This window comes from Bombus flavifrons, chromosome 4, assembly GCF_040668555.2.
Source record: "Bombus flavifrons isolate JBK064 chromosome 4, iyBomFlav1_principal, whole genome shotgun sequence".
NCBI classification, from domain to species: Eukaryota; Metazoa; Arthropoda; class Insecta; order Hymenoptera; family Apidae; genus Bombus; species Bombus flavifrons.
In genome coordinates this window covers 3759358-3784540 of record NC_138445.1, presented here as the reverse complement: position 1 = coordinate 3784540, position 25183 = coordinate 3759358, and the positions used below count along the sequence as shown (strand labels likewise).

The 25183-nt window shown below is 34.8% G+C and overlaps 1 protein-coding gene across 5 annotated transcripts in view; it reads left to right on the top strand.

Annotated features, from left to right (window-relative positions):
* LOC138179003 (uncharacterized) overlaps nucleotides 1–25183 on the top strand; it is a 201149-nt gene that overhangs the window by 82140 nt on the left and 93826 nt on the right. For all 5 annotated transcript variants that reach the window (XM_069111397.1, XM_069111396.1, XM_069111401.1 and 2 more), the window contains exon 3: nucleotides 15616–15864. In XM_069111397.1, the coding sequence (XP_068967498.1) occupies nucleotides 15616–15864 (249 nt within the window). The remainder of the gene's footprint in view (nucleotides 1–15615; nucleotides 15865–25183) is intronic.

Below are 25183 nucleotides of genomic sequence, written 5' to 3'. Positions count from 1 at the left end.
GATAAGCCTAATATCTTCAGATAACTAATTACCTGTTCGCAATATTTGATCATTATCATGCTACATGATCGGTATATTAATCCGATGAAGTTAGTTCGTAAACTCCAGATTAAGCTAAACTTGAGGTTAAGTAATAGCTGTGGGGCACACATAACGCGGATAGCAGTCTTCCTCGAAGCCATATTGTCATTACATCATGAAACGAGCGTAAGGAAGTATAATTCAACTCTTTCTCGACGAGTCGTGTCAAGTTTGCTCGTTACGTAAACTGTGTATGTTAATGTACAATATAACGTGTACACGTTTCATTCAATTGTCATGCCTTTTTAACGAGCGCAAGGTAAAAAGTGGATGGTTTCAGTTGTAAATATATTTTCTCCACTTTGTCGACAAACAGAAAAAACGAACGCAACTTTGCTTTTTGTGAGACATCTGTCGATTGTCGGTGATGCTAGGTGAAGCATCTCGTGTAATATCGATGTTTACCTTAGAACATTTCCATACTGCAACTCATAAAATTAAGCAGAAGCTCTACAACAAATTCTGTTTCTCAAACAGAATTCAATCTGATGACTTACGAGTGCATTGATGTAACTCTTGCAGGAAAATGTGATTATGAAAGAACAGGGTGTTAAACTACAATGTGTATTTGCTTCTGTTCGTTACTTTTCGTATATTACGCGATTTATCCGCATATTAAAATCTTCTTTTTAGCCATTGAGTAACGTGAAAGGAACAAAAAGTGAATCTTCTATTATTTTCTTTACAGCACATACCGAAACTAATGCACTGACAAAATTTATAAAATTGCGAATGCATTGTTTTATCTGTTGAAGAACAATGTGACTATTAAGGTACGATACTTCCCTCCGTGTGTTATACTTCATATATTACGTGTGTATTTCATCTACTTCATATTAAAGTCTTTCTTTTAGCCATCGAGTAGCATGAAAGCTATAAAATCTTCAAAAATATGCCATATTTGCTAAAACTTGCCATATTGTCTCAGAAATATTCCCATTTATTAAACCGACCTTTTTATAAAAATTAATTCAATTAGAATAGAATTATTTATGCTACAAGATACAATAGAACAATAGCCTTGCAGCCTGCACGTAAACAACTAAAAAAAATAGACATAAACTTACTCATAACCAAAGACACATACGTAATAAATAAATCTTAACAATAATATCTACCTATGTACAGTGTTGTGAATAATCACAGACTCAAGCTTCCCGTGTTATTTTTTCGATATTTTCGAGAAACTACTGATCCTGGCTGGATATGTTAACCCCTTAACCTACGATTTACGTTCGAGAATTTTGGGCCGAAAACGTAAACAAGCTTTTATACAGGGTGGTTGGTAACTGGTGGTACAAGCGGAAAGAATATAGAACAAAAATTTTTTTTTATTTTTTTTGTTTTTTTTTTACTTTTTCCATCGAGACAACGATCTACAGTGAGATCCGTTATAATGTACCGCACGCGTACCGAGCGAAAATTCAAAGTCGATTTTCGCGAAAACAAAGCCTCAAACGAAAAATATTTATTCTATATTTTCGACTTCTTTTTTCGCGCAGAATTATCCCCTTTCCGCTTATACTACCAGTTACCAACCACCCTGTATATTATATTTGGCCCGATCATCTACTACGGGCTATGCCCGTAGTTGTAGGTTAAGGGGTTAAGTGAAGTTGTTCTTGTAAAAGATAAATTGAACGCTATAGAACTTTCGTAAGGGAAATAGAAAACAAAGGGACAATTTTTCAACGAAACAATGCTCCTATACGTACAACTACAACTACAACAAAGTGGTTTCACAATTTCGGGATAGAATTATTACGATGACCAGCATTGAGTACTGATCTGAACCCGATCGAGCACCTGTGGACAATTCTAGCGAGAAAATTTCACGAAAAAAGAATAAAAACCGCGTGGGCGGATATTCGAATGGAAACTTTAAATAGGTTAGTGGATAGTGTACCTAACGGATTAGTAGAAGTAATCAAAAATAGAGAAAAATCCACTAAATATTGAACGAAAAGGTAATAAAATTAACGTTGAGTTTATACTCTTTCACAGCCAAAGAGAAGAATTTTCAGAGATTTCATTTCTTCCAGACCTTGGAAGAAGAGAATTTTTGTTTGTTGTATCTTCAGTTTTGCTGTATCTTATAATACCAAGTTGTATAAACGATTTCCTCAAATTTGGTTTCGGTATTACGAAAAATCTAAGAATAGGCTTCAGTTTATAATTATTCACGGTATTGTTCATCTGTATCTTAAATTACTCTCTGTTTTCTCAATTCAATTCTCCTCTCCTTCCTCCTTCTCTGCCTCAATTTTTCGATATAATTATTTCATTTAATAATATATCGTTTTCGTTACAATCGAATAAAACAAGCTTAATTAAATATAATAATATAATTAATAAGTAAGCTTCGGGGCTTCCAAAATTCCTCTCTACATTCAGACAATAAAATAAAAATTTCAATTTCATCGAGAGACGATTACTTCGCAGGCGAAGTTAATTTTAGCAGATGCCTAGACGTCAATATCAAGGGTTAATTAACGTCTCAACAGAGATACGGCTTTTGCGAAATGGACAAACACGTAGGAACTAGGAAACACGCATTATATAGCATAATGCAAACGTTTACCATTCCAAGCTCGGCATTCTCCGGTGATCTGACGGAAGCCTCTGTCGCATTCGCGGAATTCGATTAGTTATGTCGAATAAGAAGCCTTGTTTCTAGGCTGAGCTGGTAGTCGATGTTTGAACGGTCAAGTCATTGCGACTGATCGATTCGAAGGAAATTACCGCGTCGATCGAGTTACACGGACGACGAATAAACGGTAGGCTTCTTACGAAAGAACAATCGAAGATTGTTCGTACAATCGACAAACATTAGTCGGTGGAAATTATACAGAAACGAGGAGTCGTTTCTTTTTTAGCTACGAATTCTCGATCCTTATTACGCAATGCTATTACAAGTCACAACGAAGCGACGCTGGCTACATGCTGCCGGCGTTTTTTCGTTTCAATGCAATCGATACGTCTTGTACGGATACGGCCACGTAATTCCTTTTTAATCCTTCATTCGTTTCCCGATCCACGCGAGCTTAACCTTCTGCCAGAAGCCCTCTTTTCTGCTAAAACCTGATAGTAAATTGATCCCACTATAGTTTGCCTTGTTATCAAAAGATAACATTTTAAACGCTTGGTGCAGATAGACCGTGAACGTTGACGAAAATTCATATTTTTATAAATGCAGCAGAAGCAGCGAAATTTGAAAAGAGATTCGTTCGTTGAACAGTATAAACTGCGATCTCAATATTTTCTATATTTTTGATTATTGCGTGCACTCTGTGTATTTTTACATTTTCGAATTCTCTATAAATGTATAAATATCCGTAGTCTTATTTTATTTAATTACAAGTAATAATTACAAGTAAAGGCTGTTAGAAATAAAAAGACGTTAACGATATAGCAGTAGCGATTGAAAATTATGAAAAGTATAAAAAATATCGAAAAATAGAGAGACACAATAAAGGTTGTGAATGGTTAAATAAAACACAGAAATATGTTTCTGTTTTATTTTACCTCGTACAATATCTGGATATTACATTTAATAAATTGTTTTCCGAACGATCAATGTTCCCTTTCTTTTATTTTTGTAATAGCCAATTTGAATGAACTTAATTTATGAATTTCACGTTCTAAATAAGTACAATTTACTTGCAACATTTTCTGTAATTCTAATTTTTATCGTCGTACTGGTATTTTAACGCGAGCTTTCACGTTGATCAATATTAAATGCTGTGAACTATTAAAAATATAAAATTCCATTGGCTTTAATATTTTCTATATTAGATTAAGGATATTTCTCCTTAAAAAGGCTCATCCTATGACAAATTACGTAGCTATAACACGACGATTAATAATAGCAATTGGTATGGCGCGTTTAACGAGTTTTAATTTTCTATTTAAATTCTATTACTTTGTCTTTGTCAATATACATAACTAATGGAAATACTTATTTGCATCGCAAATGATCAGTGGGTTTCAAGAAGATCGATTTGCCTATGCCAACCCGACATCTTATAAATAAAATATGTAGATGATTTATTACGCGCCCGTATAATTCAGAATTAATTAGCCGTTAACAGCCGCGCATAACTGGCTTACTATTTCTTTTTCTGCTTCTTGTTGCTGTTTAAAATTTATTTCATTTTACCAGACCGCGCATTTCCATATACGAATACTCCTAATCGAAAGCACGTCAGGAAACGCATATTGAAATCATTAGTCGAAAAATCGTCTGGGATGTAATTTATGACAAAGGAAGTGACTTTGCATAGTCTACCGAGTTTCGACATGAAATAGTCAGTTGTGCAATGAGCTTGTTCGACTTTGATACATTTCGAAAAATATTACAGCAACTTACGCTTGCATTTCAATCATTTAATGACAGCAACGAAGAAGCAGAAGAAAAAACGAATATTACGACTATTTGATATAAAAGTATCACTTGTTATTCTGTAGATCAGATTACAGACTTTCCTCGAGGCAGAGCAGAAAAATTGCATTTAGGATTATGCATTTAACGCTAGAACTACCGATAGTTAGCACGAAGCTACTTTTACCAAAACCAGTGAATATGACTGGTTTTTAAAAAATATGTAATAATATAATATTTTTATATTTATTGATTTATCACTTTCTTACAGAAGAAATTCCATGTTTTTGGCATTATTAATCCATCTGGGATCCCTAAATGAGAGTTGACACATTTATAAAGTTGTAGAACCAATCATTTTGACTGCTGTGGTATTTCTGGTGTTAGCATCTAGCGGTCGATCTGGAATTTTCCTGATAATTGATATCATATCGGATAATACGCAGTAAAAATTTTAAAAACGTGTGGGAAGTTGTACAAAACGAGGAAACTGGTTAATTGGGGTTCGTTAAACAGATTGCAGCACCCTTTGACTGCTATTGGTATAGGTACCTTTGATACAAAATTATTTTCAGTTTGAATACATAAAAAACAAAATAAAGTTCATTATATTATTCTTTTAGTTATCGTTGCGAAGGTCATTACATCATTGCGGAAAAAGATATAACATGAAGCAGAAGGCATTTTAAAATAAAATTGTAAAACCAGCCAATTTGACTGGTGTGGTAGTTCTAGTGTTAATTATGATTAAATATTTAATATGATTATCATTGCGATGATTAAACCTAGTTGAATATTTATTTATAGCGAACATATTGGATTCAAAGATGTTTGAATAAGTCGATGTAACTAGTAAATCGTATGTAGCTTAATTGTCAGCTTTTGAGATTGCACGTGGATAGGACAGTCGCGTGAGTCGAGTCCAAGTTGTACGCACACGCACAATAAATAAGAAATATTCTCCTTTTCTTTTTCGCAAAAATTTCTCCAACTCTCCTCAACTCTATTAATCCTGGGCAAGAAACGTACGTAAATTTTTGGATAAAACGACGAAATCTTTGAAGCTATGGAGTAGATGAGCTACCTAATCCATTTACAAAACCAAGTGTACGATGCTGATAAGAGACGCATCTAAAGTTTTTAATAAAACAACGAAATCTCCTAAGTTACTAGTAAACGAGCTGCTTAACTATGTGACGGGTATACTTCCGTGGGGACCCCGTCATCCAAGTATGGATGACGCTCTTCTTGATCGAGTTAATTAAATATAGGATATTATATAAAGGATATACAACATAAGAATATTAGAAACACATTATACCATACTTTTTATTAATTTATATTCTGGATAAAATATTACATTATGCTATATCGCGTGGTATTTGTTAAAACATTGTAAACACATTTGGGGTGATTTTGGGCACTCCAAACAATAGTTGTAGACGTCTGTTTACTGAACATTTTGAGGATGAAAAAATCATTGATGTACGTCTCACAAGTATGCTTATGGACTAAATGTAAGATCTGAGATATCTGCCATGAGATCCCTCGGAATACTTTAGCTGGAAAGTTTATCACTTTCTCCATTTCAGAATTAAATAATCTTTTCTTTACAATGAATCGAAGGCGATAAACAATGAATTCCCGCTTGTCGCTCTATTTACGTTCTGCGTACCGGCGGTCGGATTGAGCCCCGCAGGAAACATAGCCGAATCACGCTAGGCGACGAACGTGTTAATGCATTTGCAAAGATTAATTTGCAAATAATAATGCACACGTGCATCGATTACCTAGATCTCGCACAGTGATTGACGACGTTCCATTGAAGAAATATCGAACTCGTTACGTAACCTAGTGATACAAAGAAAAATTGTCCAAGTATCGTGTAGTTAGAGAAAGTTTCTTTGTCTCACGAGCGATGTTTTCGATTACATTCTTCGATGTTATCCAAAGAAATCGCCGTAACACGGATAATTGAAGAATCCTCTTCGACATCTCGCAGCACCACGGACGATCTATCAGCTGAATTACCATTTTAATGGAATTTTGAGGTAAAGCGCACTTTTAAGCAGCTCGAAAGAACAACCGAGCAGACGCACGAATATTTGCTCAACTCTCTGAAACTGAGCAGCTTGGAAATTGAAATCTCGCTTCTTGATACACGGCTAAGAGGGCTGTTGAGATTCGCGTCACGCAGCCTTTATCTTCGCTTCAGAATCTATCGGCCATTTTGCTCGGCTCGTTACGGTACACCATTTGAGAACCACTATTCTTTGAGGTGATCGAACTCGGTGATGGCAATGCAGCGTTTATGTCACGAAGAAGGAGAGGGCAATGAAGAAGAAGAAGAAGGAGAAGGAGCAGAAGAAGAAGCAGAGGAAGAAAGACTCACTAACGGGCAACAGCTGGTCGTTTACTTGTTTGGCCACGGTTTCTCGGATACGGGTCCGGACCGTTGTTACCAACCGATTTATCAAAACCGGTCAGTCCTTCCAACCTCTTTCGCCATTCTTTTTCTTGCCTCTGGCTCTGTCGATGAGACCGGTCCTGTAGCCCATTTCCCTTTCGTTCCCCGCCATTTGCTCCTTCTACGCTCGACAACCGACTACTTTACATGTTAGATCACGTATCGGGAAATTTCTTATTTTTCACCAGCTATCGAGATCTAAGGTTGACAGGTTTCTTCGGAACAATGCGCAAGTAGCTTTCAGCTAAATCTCACACTGCGAAAAGTTGCATGTTTTCTCGCCTCAGTTGGATTTATATGAAATTCGACGAGACTACGCGAAACTGATTCGCATAAAGTTTTCAGAAACGTTCTTAAGATGGTCAAAAGAGAAGCTAGGAGATTTCTTATTCTCTTTAGCTGGAGCGTACCAAGGTTTCGCGTTGACGAGTTGCTTTGCTGCAACGTGCAAGTAAATGGTTTGCTATGAGATCAGAAAATGGTAAAACGTTGCTTTCATCTTAATATTTGTATAGAATTTGGAGAACTGGTCTTCGAGAATTTTCAAAATACACAGTTTCATTCTCGAGATGGTCAAGGAGAAGACTAAAGTCTTGCACTTGATTCGATTTAAACTATTTTAGTTTCTTAGAAATTGCACTATTCTTAGTTACGCTTTAAAAATATCTTTTTGGTTTCTATTTTTTCTTATCCACCTTTTACTCTCATCTCTATATTTTATTATACAATTGCAGTTTAAGTCGTTAAAAATCATCTTGATCAGGTCGTATTCTGGAACGAAAATTTTAAGGTTCGAGGGAAACAGCCCGAGAGATCGTTGCTCTGGTACATTTGTATATACTTTAGCTAAAAATATAAGTTTTACGAGTTCTACTTTCTTATAGGATCTACCATTGATATTATTAATTTTAGTTTACAATCTATTTTGAATACCCAGAGGCTCAATATTTTTGTACAAGTAATATTTGTTCCATTATTGTTTGCCTTGATATTTGCTCTTGTTTTTCTTTCATAATCGAAACGAAAAGAAATACTTTGTTATGCAGCAAATTGATGAATGAAATTCGTTAAAGTGACATATTAATGTCCGTAAGACGCATAATGGTACATTTGGAACAGGCAAGTGTCTGGTTACTTTCGAACGTTAATGCACGTAATAAGCGTTTTTAAACTTTAAACGATTCTTTCAGTCTCTACAAGCAGTTTCTCGCCTGCCTACGCGTTCGAATCTGCATATAGATTTCGCGTATAATGAAATCGAGAACGAGTTAAGTTACGTATGCCTCGTTCGTTTCTTCTCTGTCTTCCGAGTTTCTTCCCTTATAAAGATCGCTGCATAGGAGAATGACTTTCTCCAGTGGCTCGCAGGAAAGCTCGTTTAATACTCTCCCACGTGTTTCCATGAGTAATCACTATCTTCCGGTGGATCGAAAAAGATGATGAAAGTATAACGTGAATCAACTTGAAACGCAGGGGAATTCTCTGTATCCGATCTCTCGGTGAAAAGTAAGATTTCTTGTGTATTTTTCGCATTTTTAGCTTCATACGTATAGTTGCTTGTAAATATCTGAATGGACTAAACGATTTGTAGTAGATAATAGTACACGAATAAAAAATGATCCAAAGCATCACTTTTTTTTACGACATAAATTCTAATTATTTGTTTAAAAGTCTATCGACGATTCCAGTTACAGTACATATTTTGTACAGTTAACTCGTAGTCATCTGGATAGTCTAACCGGTTTGTAGTACCTGATACCACGTGAAAGAAGACGATGAAAAGCACCACTCATCACGTTTTTACAAAATTAACAAACAAATTCTAATTATTTGTTTAAAAGTCTATCGACGATTCCAGTTACAGTACATATTTTGTACAGTTAACTCGTAATCATCTGGATAGTCTAACCGGTTTGTAGTACCTGATACCACGTGAAAGAAGACGATGAGAAGTGTCACTCATTACGTTTTTAAAAAATCAACAAACAAATTCTAATTATTTGTTTAAAAGTCTATTGACGATTCCAGTTACAGTACATATTTTGTACAGTTAACTCGTAATCATCTGGATAGTCTAACCGGTTTGTAGTAGCTGGTACCATGTGAAAGAAGACGATGAAAAGCACCACTCATCACGTTTTTACAAAATTAACAAACAAATTCTAATTATTTGTTTAAAAGTCGATCGACGATTCCAGTTACAGTACATATTTTGTACAGTTAACTCGTAGTCATCTGGATAGTCTAACCGGTTTGTAGTACCTGATACCACGTGAAAGAAGACGATGAGAAGTGTCACTCATTACGTTTTTAAAAAATCAATAAACAAATTCTAATTATTTGTTTAAAAGTCTATCGACGATTCCAGTTACAGTACATATTTTGTACAGTTAACTCGTAATCATCTGGATAGTCTAACCGTTTTGTAGTAGCTGGTACCATGTGAAAGAAGACGATGAAAGCGTCAATCATCACGTTTTTAAAAAATCAATAAACAAATTCTAATTATTTATTTAATAGTCGATCGACGATTCCAGTTACAGTACATATTTTGTATAGTTAACTCGTAGTCATCTGGATAGTCTAACCGGTTTGTAGTACCTGATACCACGTGAAGGAAGACGATGAGAAGTGTCACTCATTACGTTTTTAAAAAATCAATAAACAAATCGTAATTATTTGTTTAATAATTGATCGGCGACTTCAATCAGGTACATTACATACTTTATATAGTTCGTGATATTTTCCATGTATACAATTGATCACTGTCATCGTGATAAAACGAAATTTCTTGTTAATTCATTAGTATTGATTATCTCTATACTAATGATATTTGCAATCTTTTCAACTGTTGAAATTTCAGTAGATATATATATATAAAATACGGTACATTGCGATAGAAAAAATATAATAAGAGATCTATAGTAATTGCAAACCTGTTAACACGAATATCTAAATTGGCTGAAGCAATGAATGCATTAACCTCATTGCATATATGGTAATTAATGAGAATTATTAGCATATTCAACTTTATTAAGATTTCACACTTAATGAGGTAATAATCCTTGATCGATCGAAGAATTAATTGAATAATTTTCTAACAATTTGTTAGGTTTATCTCGTTTTGCTATAAATGTTTTAATTAAGTATTCTTGCACGAGTATGTAGAACGATTGTTGTTCTCTCAAGTTGCAAAACATTTATAACAAACATGCAGCTAGTAATTATTATATAACACGAATGGTATTTAATCTCAAATATATATATCAACGTTAAACATAGTGATACTAAATATCGTGAGTTATTAATGCAATGTTCAGATACTTTGGCGATATCTGCGAAGCGTACGCTTGCAATAAATACCTTATGCATATGCAGTTCCAGATTCGTTTCAAATTTTACCAATATGATACGCGTTTCATTACAGTGGCAATGAAATTTCAAAATGTCTGGCAGAACGCGTAGTATTCACAAAAATACGTAATATTGGAAATATATTGGTGTAATACGTAAGACCCGTAGAAGGAGAATAAATTTAATAATAAATAATAATATAATCATATTAATTACGTAATATTATTGCTGAGTGTAGCTTGAATATAATTCTATAATATTAATTAGACAATAATAATAATAAGTATATTAATAATATCATATTATAATATAAATATTACTTATATCAATACAAATAATAGAAAATTCAAATTATTTCCACGATTTACTCTATGTTCCACCAAAAGCGATTAAAAATTTCGATACTTTTGAACGTACGATTTTCAGCCAGACAAGTCTCTCTAAACGAATCATGACATCGAGACAGCCATACATACGTTCTGGTTAAACGAGGAGGAGCTTTAACGGGAGCGTGAAGGAAATTGTCGCATAATCATAAAAACTGCTATCCCTTCAGGATTGCGAATGTCTTCCTTGAAGATGGTTGGTTACTATTTACGACATTCACACCATCAGCCAATTAATCGTTCTTTACAATACGACGGTGGCTTATCAGATTTTATCTAGCAAATACATTCTCTTTGCTGATGTGAGCATTTTGAAATTACGTGGAGATTGCAATGTTTATCGTTAGCATCTCATTTTGGAGAAAATCCTATCAGAAGGAGGATGAACGTTTCTCGAGGATTATACACGTCTGCCACATTTTTCCGAGATCTCTTAGTGCTTGAATTTAAAAAACGAAGAGACGTGCTTACGGCTCTGCGTGCCATTTTAAAAATCTTTTTTACGATCGAATTTGTTGAAGCTTTGAGATGATAAAGCTTGATCAAGTTAGTGATCGTTGTATTAAGCTACGTTCTATTTTATTTGACGACCTCCAGCGACGTAATCTCAATATTTATGCAATGAAGTGGCTGCTTCTATGTTTGAACGTGTTTTTCAAAATGCATATTTAGATGGTTTCTTCTAGTTGGATTAGAAAAATATGTCTTCTTTATGCAACGAGAGATCTCGCAAATCACATTACTTTTGTAATGCTAATCCTCTTCGTGATCGTATAGTTCCCGTTAGAAGAAAATGTATCTCTTTTGGAATCGCAAATTAATGGATTAATGTGAAAATAAACACGAAATAAGATCTGTCAGTCGAGTTTATCAGTTTTATATACGACCACTTGGCAAACATACGTGCGTACTGTTATCGTGCAAATTAACACGGTATGAGATAAGTGGCAGGTAAGTTTCTCAGGTCTTTGACATAAGCTACTACATTAGAACTTTTGCATACAAATGAAATTTCAACACTTGGAGTCGCTCATAAACACGTCGTCAGAGTACGAGATCTTAACAGACGCCAGATCATTTCGCAATTTAACTTCGTCATTTGTAACTGATGTCGATCGTTAACATTTGCGAAATAGAACAGTGTTCTCGGTATGTAAAACTAACGCGGAGCAGCTCATCTTCATATACGTAAAGATAATAGCTACTTTAATAACAAAATTTAATTTGCTCAACAATTTCGCTAATTATTTAGGTAAAAAAAATCTGTTGTAGAGAAGAACACAGAGATATGTATGTAGGTGATAAAAGTATGAATACCGAGGAAATTAATTAGAATGTAATAGTAACATTAAATTACGTGTAATAAATTGTAATGGATAATTAGAAATTTTATGTAATTTTAGTTCCCAACTTGTATTCTTCGGAGAATTAAAGCAAGGGAGGAATTCTGATGACTTTTGAGAAGAGAAGGCAGAAATTGAATTAATTGGTTGGTTTAATCCTAAAGACGTGGTAGAGAAGAAGATAGCCTAAGGAGATTAAAAAGGAGCAAGAGTATTCTAATTTGGAGCAAATCGGCTGTAGCTAAGACCCTCGACGTCCCATTATACTGAAAATTTAGGCGAAGACATTATAGTCAGGTTTTGACGTTCATGGAACAGGAGTTTTTCAATTAATTTACTTGCATCATTAGCGCATGATTTACCTAGTGATTATCAACAGAACGCATATTATATGTCCATAACACGGACTAGTTTGGAACAGCACGGTGACACGAACGCGTTAGTGTTGCTCGTACCGCGTTAAGTTAATTTTAACACGTCCCGTGAATTGCATCCGATCATGTGTGCCTTAGCCATCGTATGTTATGTATGCTTTTATTATTCTAAAATCGAAGCATCTACGAAACTTGCCAGTAGCCTGAAGAATATTGCATCGTGTTTATTAATTACTTATAAACAGCGAATTTATATTTTTTACGAACAAGACTAAGGAAATGGAAGTTGAGTAGAGATTTTGCTCTCTTGATAAATATTATGGCGAGCTCTATACTTTGAATATTTTATATATTTCAGCGTGTTTTCATGTGCAGTACGCGTCTCTAACACTAGAACTACCGATAGTTAATACGAAGCTATTTCTACCAAAACCAGTCAAAATGGTTAAAATGAAAAAATACGTAATAATAGAATATTTTTATATTTATTGATTTATTACTTTCTTACAGAAGAAATTCCATGTTATATACATTTTTGGTATTATCAATTCATCTGGGATTCCTAAAAGAGGGTTGACACATTTATAAAATTGTAGAACCAATCATTTTGACTGCTGTGGTATTTCTGGTGTTAGCATCTAGCGGTCGATCTGGAATTTTCCTGATAACTGATATCATATCGGATAATACGCAGTAAAAATTTTAAAAACGTGTGGGAAGTTGTACAAAACGAGGAAACTGGTTAATTGGGGTTCGTTAAACAGATTGCAGCACCCTTTCACACTTTGACAAGTACCAGTCATTTTTACTGGTATTGGTATAAATAGCCTTGATACGAAATTATTTTCAGTTTGAATACATAAAAAACAAAATAAAGTTCATTATATTATTCTTTTAGTTATCGTTGCGAAGGTCATTACATCATTGCGGAAAAAGATATAACACGAAGCAGGCATTGTAAAATAAAATTGTAAAACCACTCAATTTGACTGGTGTGATAGTTCTAGTGTTAAATTTCCCATAAACGCATAAACAGCTGTAGACTATTTACAAACGATGAAAGTCTCTATTGCGTGTACAATAGTGAAAAAATTTGGCAATAAGGACACACGCTCGTACGATGCAAGCACAACGAATGCTCAAGTTCACTCGTCAGTAAGATATTTAAATTTTCCGTGATTTCTAACAAATTCCATTTGCAAATTTTAGATTTTATACAGAATTTGTAGTTCTTAGAGACGAGAAATTCCATCTCCTGAAAGAAAAATTAATTAAATTATTTCGTTTATACTATGCAAATTGAGATTAGGCTGAATTTTAATAACAATAGAGATTTAACTCTCGCGTGACATGGTAGTTAAGTTCCATAAAAACGATACTCCTGATGCATTTAAGTCATTTTGAAACAGGCCACCTCTTGCTCTTCTTTGCTTTCATTCGATGACTCTTTTTCATATTTCTTTCCGAAACACACGTCCATAATTTCAAAGGCATTTTTTAATATAATTGCCAACACTAATATATAGATAAGTGACAGAACGAGATCGCCACTTTGGAATATAAAAATAGAAGCAATATGCCAAGCATCGCCAAAAATAAATTCTAGAATCACGTACTTTAGATGTTGAAATACGACTTCGAATATTCAAACGTAATCTAGTGACGAATTCCTTCGTTTCTGCTGTCACTGAACTAGCGACATTTCTATTTTAAATTCCAATTGCCACTTACAGGCAGGAGCACTTAACAAGAAAGATTCATCAGCGAACGAAATTTGGGCCCCTTAAACACATCGCTTTTTATGGGAATAAATGTAGTTAATTTATTATAATAAATGAAATACATGGTATTAACGTGATACTCATATTATTGAATGGTTACATGCGGGTCGTGTGAGTATGGCAGAGAGAGTTTAGACTGGAAGGTCGTCGAGACTTGCGTTGTAGGAATTTATTAATATTTTATATTTATTATACAAATGAACGTTTAATTCTTCATCGTCAATATTTCTACATTATATGTTTAAACAGAAAAATGTAGTTTTTAAAAATAATGTCAATAATGTTATTGTATTATTGCTTATATTCTAAGATTATATGTCTTATACTTAATATCGTTAAATACGTTGATTACAAAGTACTGTCTTTTTATTCATTGAAATTTGTGAAATCTAATACGATACGTCATTTCAGGTGCTAAATTTTAATATAGAAATTAAAGATTATATATTAAGAAAGAAGATGGTGCACTGGCGAAAAGACAAGAGCACTTTGCAGAAATCTCTGGAAACAGCCAATTCCTTTGTTTTCTTTTTCTCACTTAACCAACGGCGTTTCTATTTCAAACTGCAATTACCGTTTATCGGCTGCAGCATTTAACAACAAAAATTGATCAGGCCGAAGTTTGGGTCACTTGGTCTGCATCTATCTCCAGAAGTGAAACTGCAGCGTGTAGCAAAACACTGCTAGAAAGCTTGTTCCTTTAACTTGTCCTTGTAACAAACGTCTATCGCAATTTGAAGGAGCTTAATTAACCACGACGGCGGGATATTACCGTCGATCATAATTTTCACGCGGCAAGTACTAATTTCCCCGTAATGGGTTCGAAACGGTACTAGCCATCCCACCGTCGTCTTTCCTTTCTTATTTAATTGAAAATCACCTGCTCTGCAAAATCACCTTTCTCTCTCTTTCGCCTCTTTCCCCCTCTCCCCCTCTTTTTCTCTGTTTGTTCCCTTTTGGACCGTTTCTTCGTAGCGAGTATTGCCCAGCAGTTTGATATGGCGCGCACGTTCGTGGAAGCGTGAACTTAGCCGCGAGCACTCGGCAAGATTAAATTTGAAACATTAATAACGCGGCCGAAAATCCCGAAAGAAGGTAAAGGGAAGCTGGTCCCAGGTCCGGGCTTTGAATTACGAAACTTCATTACGCGTTCCTTTATCCGCCGCGCCTTAAAAATTCCATCGTCGTTCGCGAGTTCTCGTTTAATACGAGGAAAAGAAATTGAAAGTGATAAAAAGAAAAAAGAAAACAAAAGAAAGAAAAAAAAGAACGGTCGAAAGGAACAGAAAAGAGGCGATCGTTTCGAAAGGGACGCAAAGGAGAGTCGAAGCAAAGAGAGGAGAGAAATTACCGCCACAAAGCTGTCGATTAATCGTTCACCAAAGGGCGGGAAAATGACCGATATCGCTTGACTCGGTGCTTACGCGTGCTTCATTTGTCTGTTTCAGCTGCGTCGTATCGCGGTCCCGGCCAGGATGAAGACAAGGACTCGTATGCGGCTAGAATCGCGTTCACGGGCAATTCGCGGATTCTGGGACCGATCTGCATAGTCGTGGGCGCCCTTATGCTCGCCCTTGGCGTGCTGCTTTGCACGCTGACTAGAAGGGCGCGAAGAAGAGAGCGCAGGGTTGGCTTCCATTGCCCTCTCCACGGCGATTTTTACCCTCTGAGTCCTGTTCAGGGCGCCAAGATGCTTGGTAAGTTGATATTCTGTCTGTGCAAAACGATATTTTCCCTTTTCAGATGCCAAGCCATCAACCGTCCAACGATGCGTTTTTCCACGATTTTAGCAATATTTGCTGTTTGGTAAACACACATTCGACGGTGAGACGTTGTTAATCATTCAAACATACAGAGGCTTTTTGTCTTCTGCAATTTGCACCTGTTCTCGTCTTGCAGTGGCGCGTTTTTCAGTCAGGTTCTACACGTTTCATCTCTACCTCTGAACGATAGGAAATTTAGTACAGAGTGCCTCGAAATCACGGTATAAGCGGCTGCCTGTTGATTTTGCACGCAAAAGTAGGTAGAAAAAGAAGAATAACTTCGTTCCCTTTAACCTCTTGATTTTTGTACGGGGCTGTTTCTCCGAACGGCAGAGTTTGACGCGGAAACGATACAGCACTGCAATGTGTGACGGATGATGCTGTTCTCTACGCAAGAACATTGGAAGGAAGTTTTTGACAATTAAATTATAATTTTTCTTAAAGGTATGATGCATATAACTTTAACGATTTACTTTAATAATTAATAATACAATTGAGTGTGATATATTTTAAGGCACTGTACGACACATAGACCCAGGTCACAATTTTTACACTCATAGCGCGATAGTGTTTTTCAAATTGCTCTTCGTTTCCTATTTTGAAGCTACATTTTGAGGTTGAAGATTCCAAAAAATTATAAAGATACGGATTGGCATGTTAAAAAGAGCATTTAACAATGGTATATTTATTTTAACGAAAAGCAACAATTGGTATCAAAAACAAAGATTATATATTCTTCCTGTATATTGTTAACACTGTTATAACACTGTTATTGCGAGGGCAAAAGAAGTGTGAAGCAAGACAAATGAAAAAGTTAGTTTACTTCAAACGGTGAGCGAATGAGTAAGTAAAGTGAGCCACTATAGTGGCGTATCGTAATATAACATGACATCCGCAAAAGCCACTATAGTGGCGCATCGTACCTAAGAGATTGAGGATTCGTTTTCAAGAAAAATCGGTTTGAAGGTCCGCCAGGTATCCGTGTGCTCTAATTGTAGGTTTCCAGTTACCCGATTTTTCTTTCCCCTCGTGTCGATATTTATCAACGTGAACAGTGTCACGGTTTGCTTCCTATCGTTGCTATTATCTTATTTCCGCACTGTTCGCAGTTGGAATGCTTTCATAAATAAGGACAAGGGTATTGCTTTTTGTAAATCATTTTATTTACGTAACAAGTCGACCGTGTTGCTGTACACATAACTCTGCTTATCTTATTAAATTATATATAATTATATTATATGGAAACTTACAATTAGCACACGGCTATCTGACGGATCTTTCAGCTAATTTCTGTGGAAAACGAAGCTTCAAAGGGAAAAATGTTATTCTTCTTTTCCGACTATTTTTTGTCTGTAAAATCACCAACCGAACGTTTGTAGCATAATTTCGCAGACACCCTGTATACTTGGAGTCGAGTAGTATATAAATGTCATAATAAATAGAGTGATAGCCACAGTATAGCTATCATTTTGAATAAACACGTTTCAAACGAACGTTCGTAGTATAATTATAATAAAACTTTACTCTCTGATAAAATTGAAACTTCGTACGGAGATTGAAGTTATATAATACACAAGTCTCTGACGTTTTAGAAACATTTTGCGCATAAAATACAAATCTCGGAAATGCCAGATCTCGAGTTTTAAATTATCTTCAGTACTCGTGATTGCTACATTACGAAGCGGAAAATGTTGATGTCTAGAATTGCAGAAAATATTCGAGCGTAATTAACTACATATGCTTGTGAAGGATTAACAGAGAAGATTATAAAAACCTGATGGCCTGATTAAATTACATCACCTATCGAAAGTTTTGCCAGCATACGTCATTCGCCGCCACTTATCCAACAAATTTTCCAACACGTGATAGTTTAACTAACAATGTATGATAACTGTTTACTTGGGCTACATGTAATAAGTTAAAATTAGAAGCAGAATCGCAGCAAGGACTGGAAGATTTCTATTTAATGCCAAAGCAAAGAACTTTCCACATGCGTTAATTTTCAGTTGATCGGACATTGTCATTGAATATTAATGGACTGTAACGAATGAAACGTAAAACGCGCAATGTAAAGTACGTAACGAATTTTTGCAGGAAACCGTGGAAAATTTCCAAGCAATTTCAAACAGTAGAATTTTCTTTCAATTATTTTTTAATTACTAAGTTGTATAATAAAGTTGAAGAATATTGTAAAGTATTATAAATATAACTGCGATGAACATACGAATAATATGGGTCAATGTCGTCTATAATTACATATTATTTAATAAAAGCAATGAAAAAAAAAAATTATGAGCATTTCATAAAAGAATCGTTTCTGAATCTAACGCAGCAGAGATTGTTACACTTCCGTTAAAAAATTTATCGAAATATCCTCTGCGCTATTAATATTGAAATATCAACTGTTTTAATGTTTGGAAATTTTCTTCGAGTGTGATTGCTAAATAATTTAAAAAATGTAGAAACATGTGTATTCCACATTTCTTGATATAAAAGTTTTGAAATGACTGTGTTCATTCACAAAGAATATTAAAGCAAAATAAATAAAATAGTATATGCTTCGTTGATTAAATAAAACTTTTAGACAAACGTGGGGAATTATTTTAACCTAAGTAACCTAATACAGAGAAGTAACTAAATCTTTGTGAATTATTGGTTCTTAACGAGTTCAATTTCGGAAGTATCGTGTTCATTCGCGTAAAACCTACAAGTAGAACAAAATGAAATTATCTTCGTTTATCCGACTTTCAAATCAACTCTTAAATATACTAGACCTTAATATTTTCACGTAACTCGACTCTCATTTAGCAAGACAATTTTCGCAAATTAAATTGAATTTCCATTAAACTCGCAATATCGAGAATTCATTTTATAGAAAGATGGAAATAAATTCCACACGTCATTATAAAATAATACTACGGTGATCTTGGTTTTCGTACGGTGTATCAGAAAAATGTTCTATTCCTCGGCTCCAAATATGAGAATTTATGCTCCACAGTTCACTCATTGTCGAGCAACGAGGCTGATCAAAGTTTAGCTCTACAGTTTACAGTATAACACACACGCGTGGAACACGGAATTCTGCTCCGAGCAGAAACTTTAAACGTATATTCCCTTTATACTTTGCAGTTCCATTGCTATTCGATGAACGTCCGAGGAAACAGAAAAATTTTCCGCCTGAGTCGTGGTCCCACGTACATATCTACCATTATTATTCAGCGCTATTCTGTATACTCTACGTTTGTTTTGAATTTGCGTAGCAAACATCAAATTCGAATAATCTTTCCTACCAGTCGTAGAGCAAAGTTCAAAAGAAAATAACGGTAATGTTATGTTATGTCTATTAGCCATCAACCAGCCCTCACTTTTCCAAGTTATCACTTGGTGTCAGATTGACATGGCAAAAAATCATCACAGATTAATATTCCAAGATTAGATTCGCGTCATTGGCGAGTAACAAATGAACGTGCTGATCGTATTTATCGGAATGCATCGCTCCACGTTGCTGAAAAGTAATAGAATATTGTTGATAATATCATAGTCACGCTACTATGTGTAGGAACCACTTACTTTCACATTTTCGTTTAGCGAGACTTAATTAAATTGACAGAAACTTTTGCTGTTCCGTAAAATAATACACGTCGATATTCAGTTTGAAGATTAATATAAATAGTTTGAAGACTTGACTAAATTATCGTATGTTTAGACTATGTTCAAAATTGAATATCGACGTGCGTGTACAGAGTAGCGAAACCTTCTCTTAATTTCATTGAATCCCGCTAAACGTGAAAAAAGAATTTCAGATGTGAAAAATAACAGGTTTCTACACGTAGTAGCAAATAGTGTAAATATTTGATTTGCTATTTCATGTTTAGAGTATGTCTAAAATAAAATATCGACGTACGTTTATAGAAGAGCAATACTTTCCCTTAATGTAATTGTATCTCACTAAATGGGAATGTGAAAATAAACGCTTCCTACACATAGTATACGCATATTTATCAACGTTTGGACATAGTCTAAATAGTTTAAATATTTAGACACAGTATACAATAATTTTTTGTCATGCGAATTGCAAGAATAAATTCTCACTATTGATATGATTCTTGTTATTGATACGAGTTTCATATTTTCAAATGTTTTGTTATCGATATTGTTTCTGCAAAAAGTATATTTGTAAATATTACGATTTATATAGTGGAGCTATCTACAAATTCGTAAACATTGTAAAATATTCTTTTAGAAAATATATTTGCCTGCAATACGATCTGTCTGTAATAAATTTCGTTAAAATCGTGCAATAATAATGGTAAGTTAAAATTAAGCGGATTAATTTACGACTGATCGCGTTAGTACTAATACTTCATTATCACAATCACAGTTACATGATTCATAATTATTTTTCATAATCATAATTATTGTTTCAGTAGATTATATAAATTTGTCAGAGGGAAAGGAATAGCAACAAATGTTAATTTATAGTGAAATTCTAAAGAAACACATCTTAACAATACAAATACCCGAGACATCAATCAGAAATTAAATGCTTATACCCGATCGATCATCAATAAAATACCAATCGCTAAAATCTACTCTTCAGTTTCTTAGAACACACGCCTCTGTAAGTATAAAATATAAAATACAAAGTAGAAAATTTGTTCTTATTTCGCCATTTAATTTTCCATTCGCCAACATCTTATAAATACTCGATATAAATCGATCGCGATTAAAGGCAAAGGACAGTTAATGAAATAACGAAATCTGGAAGTTGCAGCAATCGAACAAGTTCGAACGTTCCTCGAAGGCATTTTACAGTTTTCCGGCGCGGGGAACGCCGGTTCGACCTGTCTTAGGAAGCCTATCGGAAACGTTAGTTTATCACGGCGTGTTCCAGTTCGTGTCAATTGCTCTAAATTCAGGACGAGGCTGGATCAGGGCTAGGGTAGCTAACTGGATTGTAGGAATTCAGGCTAATACGAGTCTATCAAATTATTCCGTCGGCCAGTCGCACGCGTTGCGACTCCTGCAGCATCTTGTTGTCGGCTTTAACCCGACAATTTTCATCTGGGGGTATCTGCTCTATGTGTTCCTGCGGTGTTGACGTAGCGCGTTCGCTTCTGTGTACAAATATTCTGGCGAAAGAGTCGGCTCTGGTTTTATAAAGTAGGATTTAAAAAATGTCAGATAAATCTTTCTTAGTGTTTAAACCAGCTTTGATATATTTCGAGGTGGATGTTTTCTTAAACAGCGATTCCGGTGATTTATAAGGTGGATTTAAATATACACCGGGCTTGTACGAAGACATGCAGTGACAAATAAAAGTTAGATTGCAGAAATGAAAATAATTAAGTATACTATTGGTGATTAATTGGCTATAGATGCAGTGCTGTGAATAATTTTGCACTTGAACACATTCCCTTAGCATTATTTTTTCAATATCTTCTAGAAACCACCGATCGTGTCTTGATATGTTTGTTGAAATAAAAGATAAAAGACAATTTTTCAACGAGACAATGCTCCTATTCATCTTGTCACCGCTACAAAAAGTGGTTTCAAGATTTTGGAATGGAATCATCACCGTGACCAACTTTGTGTCCTGATCTGAACTCGATCGAGAACCTGTGAGAAACGAACATTTAAATAAATTAGTGGATAGTGTACCTAACAGAGTAATAGAAATAATCAAAGACAACATGTTTTCTCACAGCTAAAAACAACTTTAGGAGAAATTTTCATTGTTTCTAGACTTGAAGAGAACAGGATTTTCGTTTGTTGTATCTTCATTTTTGTTTTACGTTACAATGTGAAATAATATTAACGACTTCCTCAATTTTTCTTTTAATATTATGGAAAATCTAAAAATACATTTGAATTTGTAATTATTCGCAGCACTGTATATTAAATGTACAAGACGCAATTGAAGTTATATAAATTTGCAAAATTCTGTGCAATATGTATAAGATGCAATAATAATAGTAACAAGATTGAGATAATAGTAAGAATAATAGAATTTCAATATAAGAATTTCCAACAAAGATGCTACAATCTGCGATGATATTATTTTATTGGAATCTTTCGCGCGGCGTGTTGAATACGTCAGGAACAGACAATAATGTGAAATGTGAAATGTGAAATCTGAAAACGATTAGATCTTGCTAAATTATTCACTGTCGTCGCTATATTTAACCGAGTTCATTGAACCTATACGTAGTACATACATCGAACGTGCTTCAAATACAAAGAAGGTTTCAGCTCATATCCGAAAGGCATGTGTAATAGAAAATTAATTTTCCAATAAAGTCTACCGATAAAAGCGTCGAACGAAAGAGCGCGAATCCATCGTGAAAAAAGATATACAATTTTCGTATGTAAGTGTAATAAAAATGCAACTGAAACGTAAACCTCACTTAGAGAAACGCTACCATTCGATATTAATTCAAATATTTGTAACAACAGCAAAAATCGTTTACCACACTTCTCACCGAAATTCTTTGCATTTGGAAGATTTTGTAAAACGCTTAAAAAACGGAGCGACGTTCAAGATTAAATTATTTTCAACGAAAAAAAGTGCGACACCGCCGAAGAAATGCAAAGGCCTCGACCCAGCGTCTGAATGTAGGTCAGCTGTAAACTTGAAGTTGCGACTGTAAATTTCTTAAGCTCGCCGAATCGTAAAGAGAAGCGGCATTAAATATTCGTAGGCGAGACACAGTCGGTGCGGTTTAAAAATTTGAAAAGCTCGGCGAACGGGATATAAACGGCAGGTGAGAGAACGAATTTCTCGGGAATTTGTTATGTCGGCCGTCAATTTCGGCTGCAATACGCATGTAACCGTCGTTGATGCTGCGGAGCGTGGAAAATAAAAAGAAAAATGCTTTGGAAAACATCAATTTATCAAGACACGCGGCCGAAGTGCTGCTTTTGACGTGGCCGCTCCCGTTGAATTTTCGACGTGCGGTAAAACATGAAGTTTCCAGGCTGCACGTTGTTTAGGAAACTGAATATCATGCCTCGTTTTCGCGCCCAAGTGGCTAGTTCCTCGAAAGCCACGTGTGATTGACGTTTTGATATTTCGCTGAGATTGCACCTTCCATTTCACTTCTTTCCTATCGTATCGAAGACACATGACGTTTCTCAGTTTCACGCGAGATTCAATTGGTTTTCTTTGCGATACGCGGGATTACGTTTTTTAAAAGACATAGAAACAGCCGAACTTTATCTTCGATACACACGCTTGTTTCTTGTTAGTACGTTCGGAAGAATGTCGTAGAAATGACATGTCGTATGACGATGATATTGATATTATTGAATCATTTTTCTGTTGCAATCAACTAGGTGGACGATAAAAGTAACGTACGTGAAAATTCTTGGCGAATGGCTACGAGACGATTCTGCTCTTCCACGCTTCCAGAATTTATTTTCGTTCTTCCAATACGATACATCATCGATAGAGGAAGATGAAATATTTTTACTGTTGAAGGTATTGAGTTAATTGATACAGAAATATGAGGAATTGTTGTTAGTACCAAAGTTATCGAATTAATCAATAGAGAAACGCGAGACAAATGGGTATGAAACCCATTCTGTTCTTGTATGTTAGAAGAATATATTTTCGTTCCTCGAATATGATACATCATCGATAGAGGAAGATGAAATATTTTTACTGTTGAAGGTATTGAGTTAATTGATACAGAAATATGAGGAATTGTTGTTAGTACCAAAGTTATCGAATTAATCAATAGAGAAACGCGAGACAAATGGGTATGAAACCCATTCTGTTCTTGTATGTTAGCAGAATATATTTTCGTTCCTCGAATATGATACATCATCGATAGAGGAAGATGAAACATTTTTACTGTTGAAGGTATTGAGTTAATTGATACAGAAATATGAGGAATTGTTGTTAGTACCAAAGTTATCGAATTAATCAATAGAGAAACGCGAGACAAATGGGTATGAAACCCATTCTGTTCTTGTATGTTAGCAGAATATATTTTCGTTCCTCGAATATGATACATCATCGATAGAGGAAGATGAAATATTTTTACTGTTGAAGGTATTGAGTTAATTGATACAGAAATATAAGGAATTGTCGTTGTTCACATCAAAGTTATTGAATTCATAAATAGAGAAATATGAGATATTGTTACTAATATTGAATAGTTAACTGTTACAGAAATACGAGTAATTATTTTTATCATCAAGGTTATTGAATTAATTACTAGAGAAATATGAGACATTGCGGTTGACATTAAATGGTTAATTAATACAGAAATATGAGAAATTATTCTTATTAGCAAAGTTGAATTAATCAATAGAGAAATATGACACATTACTACTACCATTGAAATTATCAAATTATTTAAATCAATTATGTCAATCAAACTTAATTTCCCAATACAGTATATACACGTACAATAAAAAATGTAAGAAAAACTAGCGATTAGGAGAAACGTTAAACAAATCGTTGAAACTGTTACGTAAAACTATCGGATAACCGAGAATTATGTAATAAAACCAAAGTAAGCTAGTTCTTCTATTCTTCCGCTCGCTGTGTTGCAAGCTGGTCACGTTTTCGATAAATAGAATTTCGCGGTCTCGATGGATTTCTCATGATAGAACGCGAACGGTAAAAAAAAAAAAAAAAAGAAAAAGAAAAGAAAAAGAAAAGAAAAGGAATTCTATATTCACAGGTTGGTGAAGTAGGTGCTTGTACAAAGCATGAGTTACAGCGGGCAGATTGCAATGCCAGTGTTAGAGGTCGCACGTGTTCTCCCCTGTGCGCCCACCCAGACAATTTATCTAAATTGTACAGCTCCGGATTCGGTTTCTCACTGCGTGATCGTATCCTCTCGACGAGAATCCGCACCGTAAACGTTTAACTGTGATTTATTAGGATCGAAGGTCGAATGTTTCTTCCTCGAAATCGTTCAATCAAGAGTTACGCGTGATAGCAGGTCTATGAACTTTCTCACAGAAATCGCTGATGTATGTAGCTATTAATCTCTGATAACATGCGCACGTTGCACACGCGTAACATATTTCTTTGCATTTGAGATATTTCTGTGGAATATACGGCTCAACAAATTTAAGCAAAACGCTGCATTGATATATATATGTTGCTGAAATATTAGCAAAATAATGTATATTGTTCTTGTACACAGTTTTTCAGCCATGTTTACAAAAATGGGATTATTAAACAAATCTATAAACATTAATTAATTAATTAATTGTATTTAACATATATCTATAT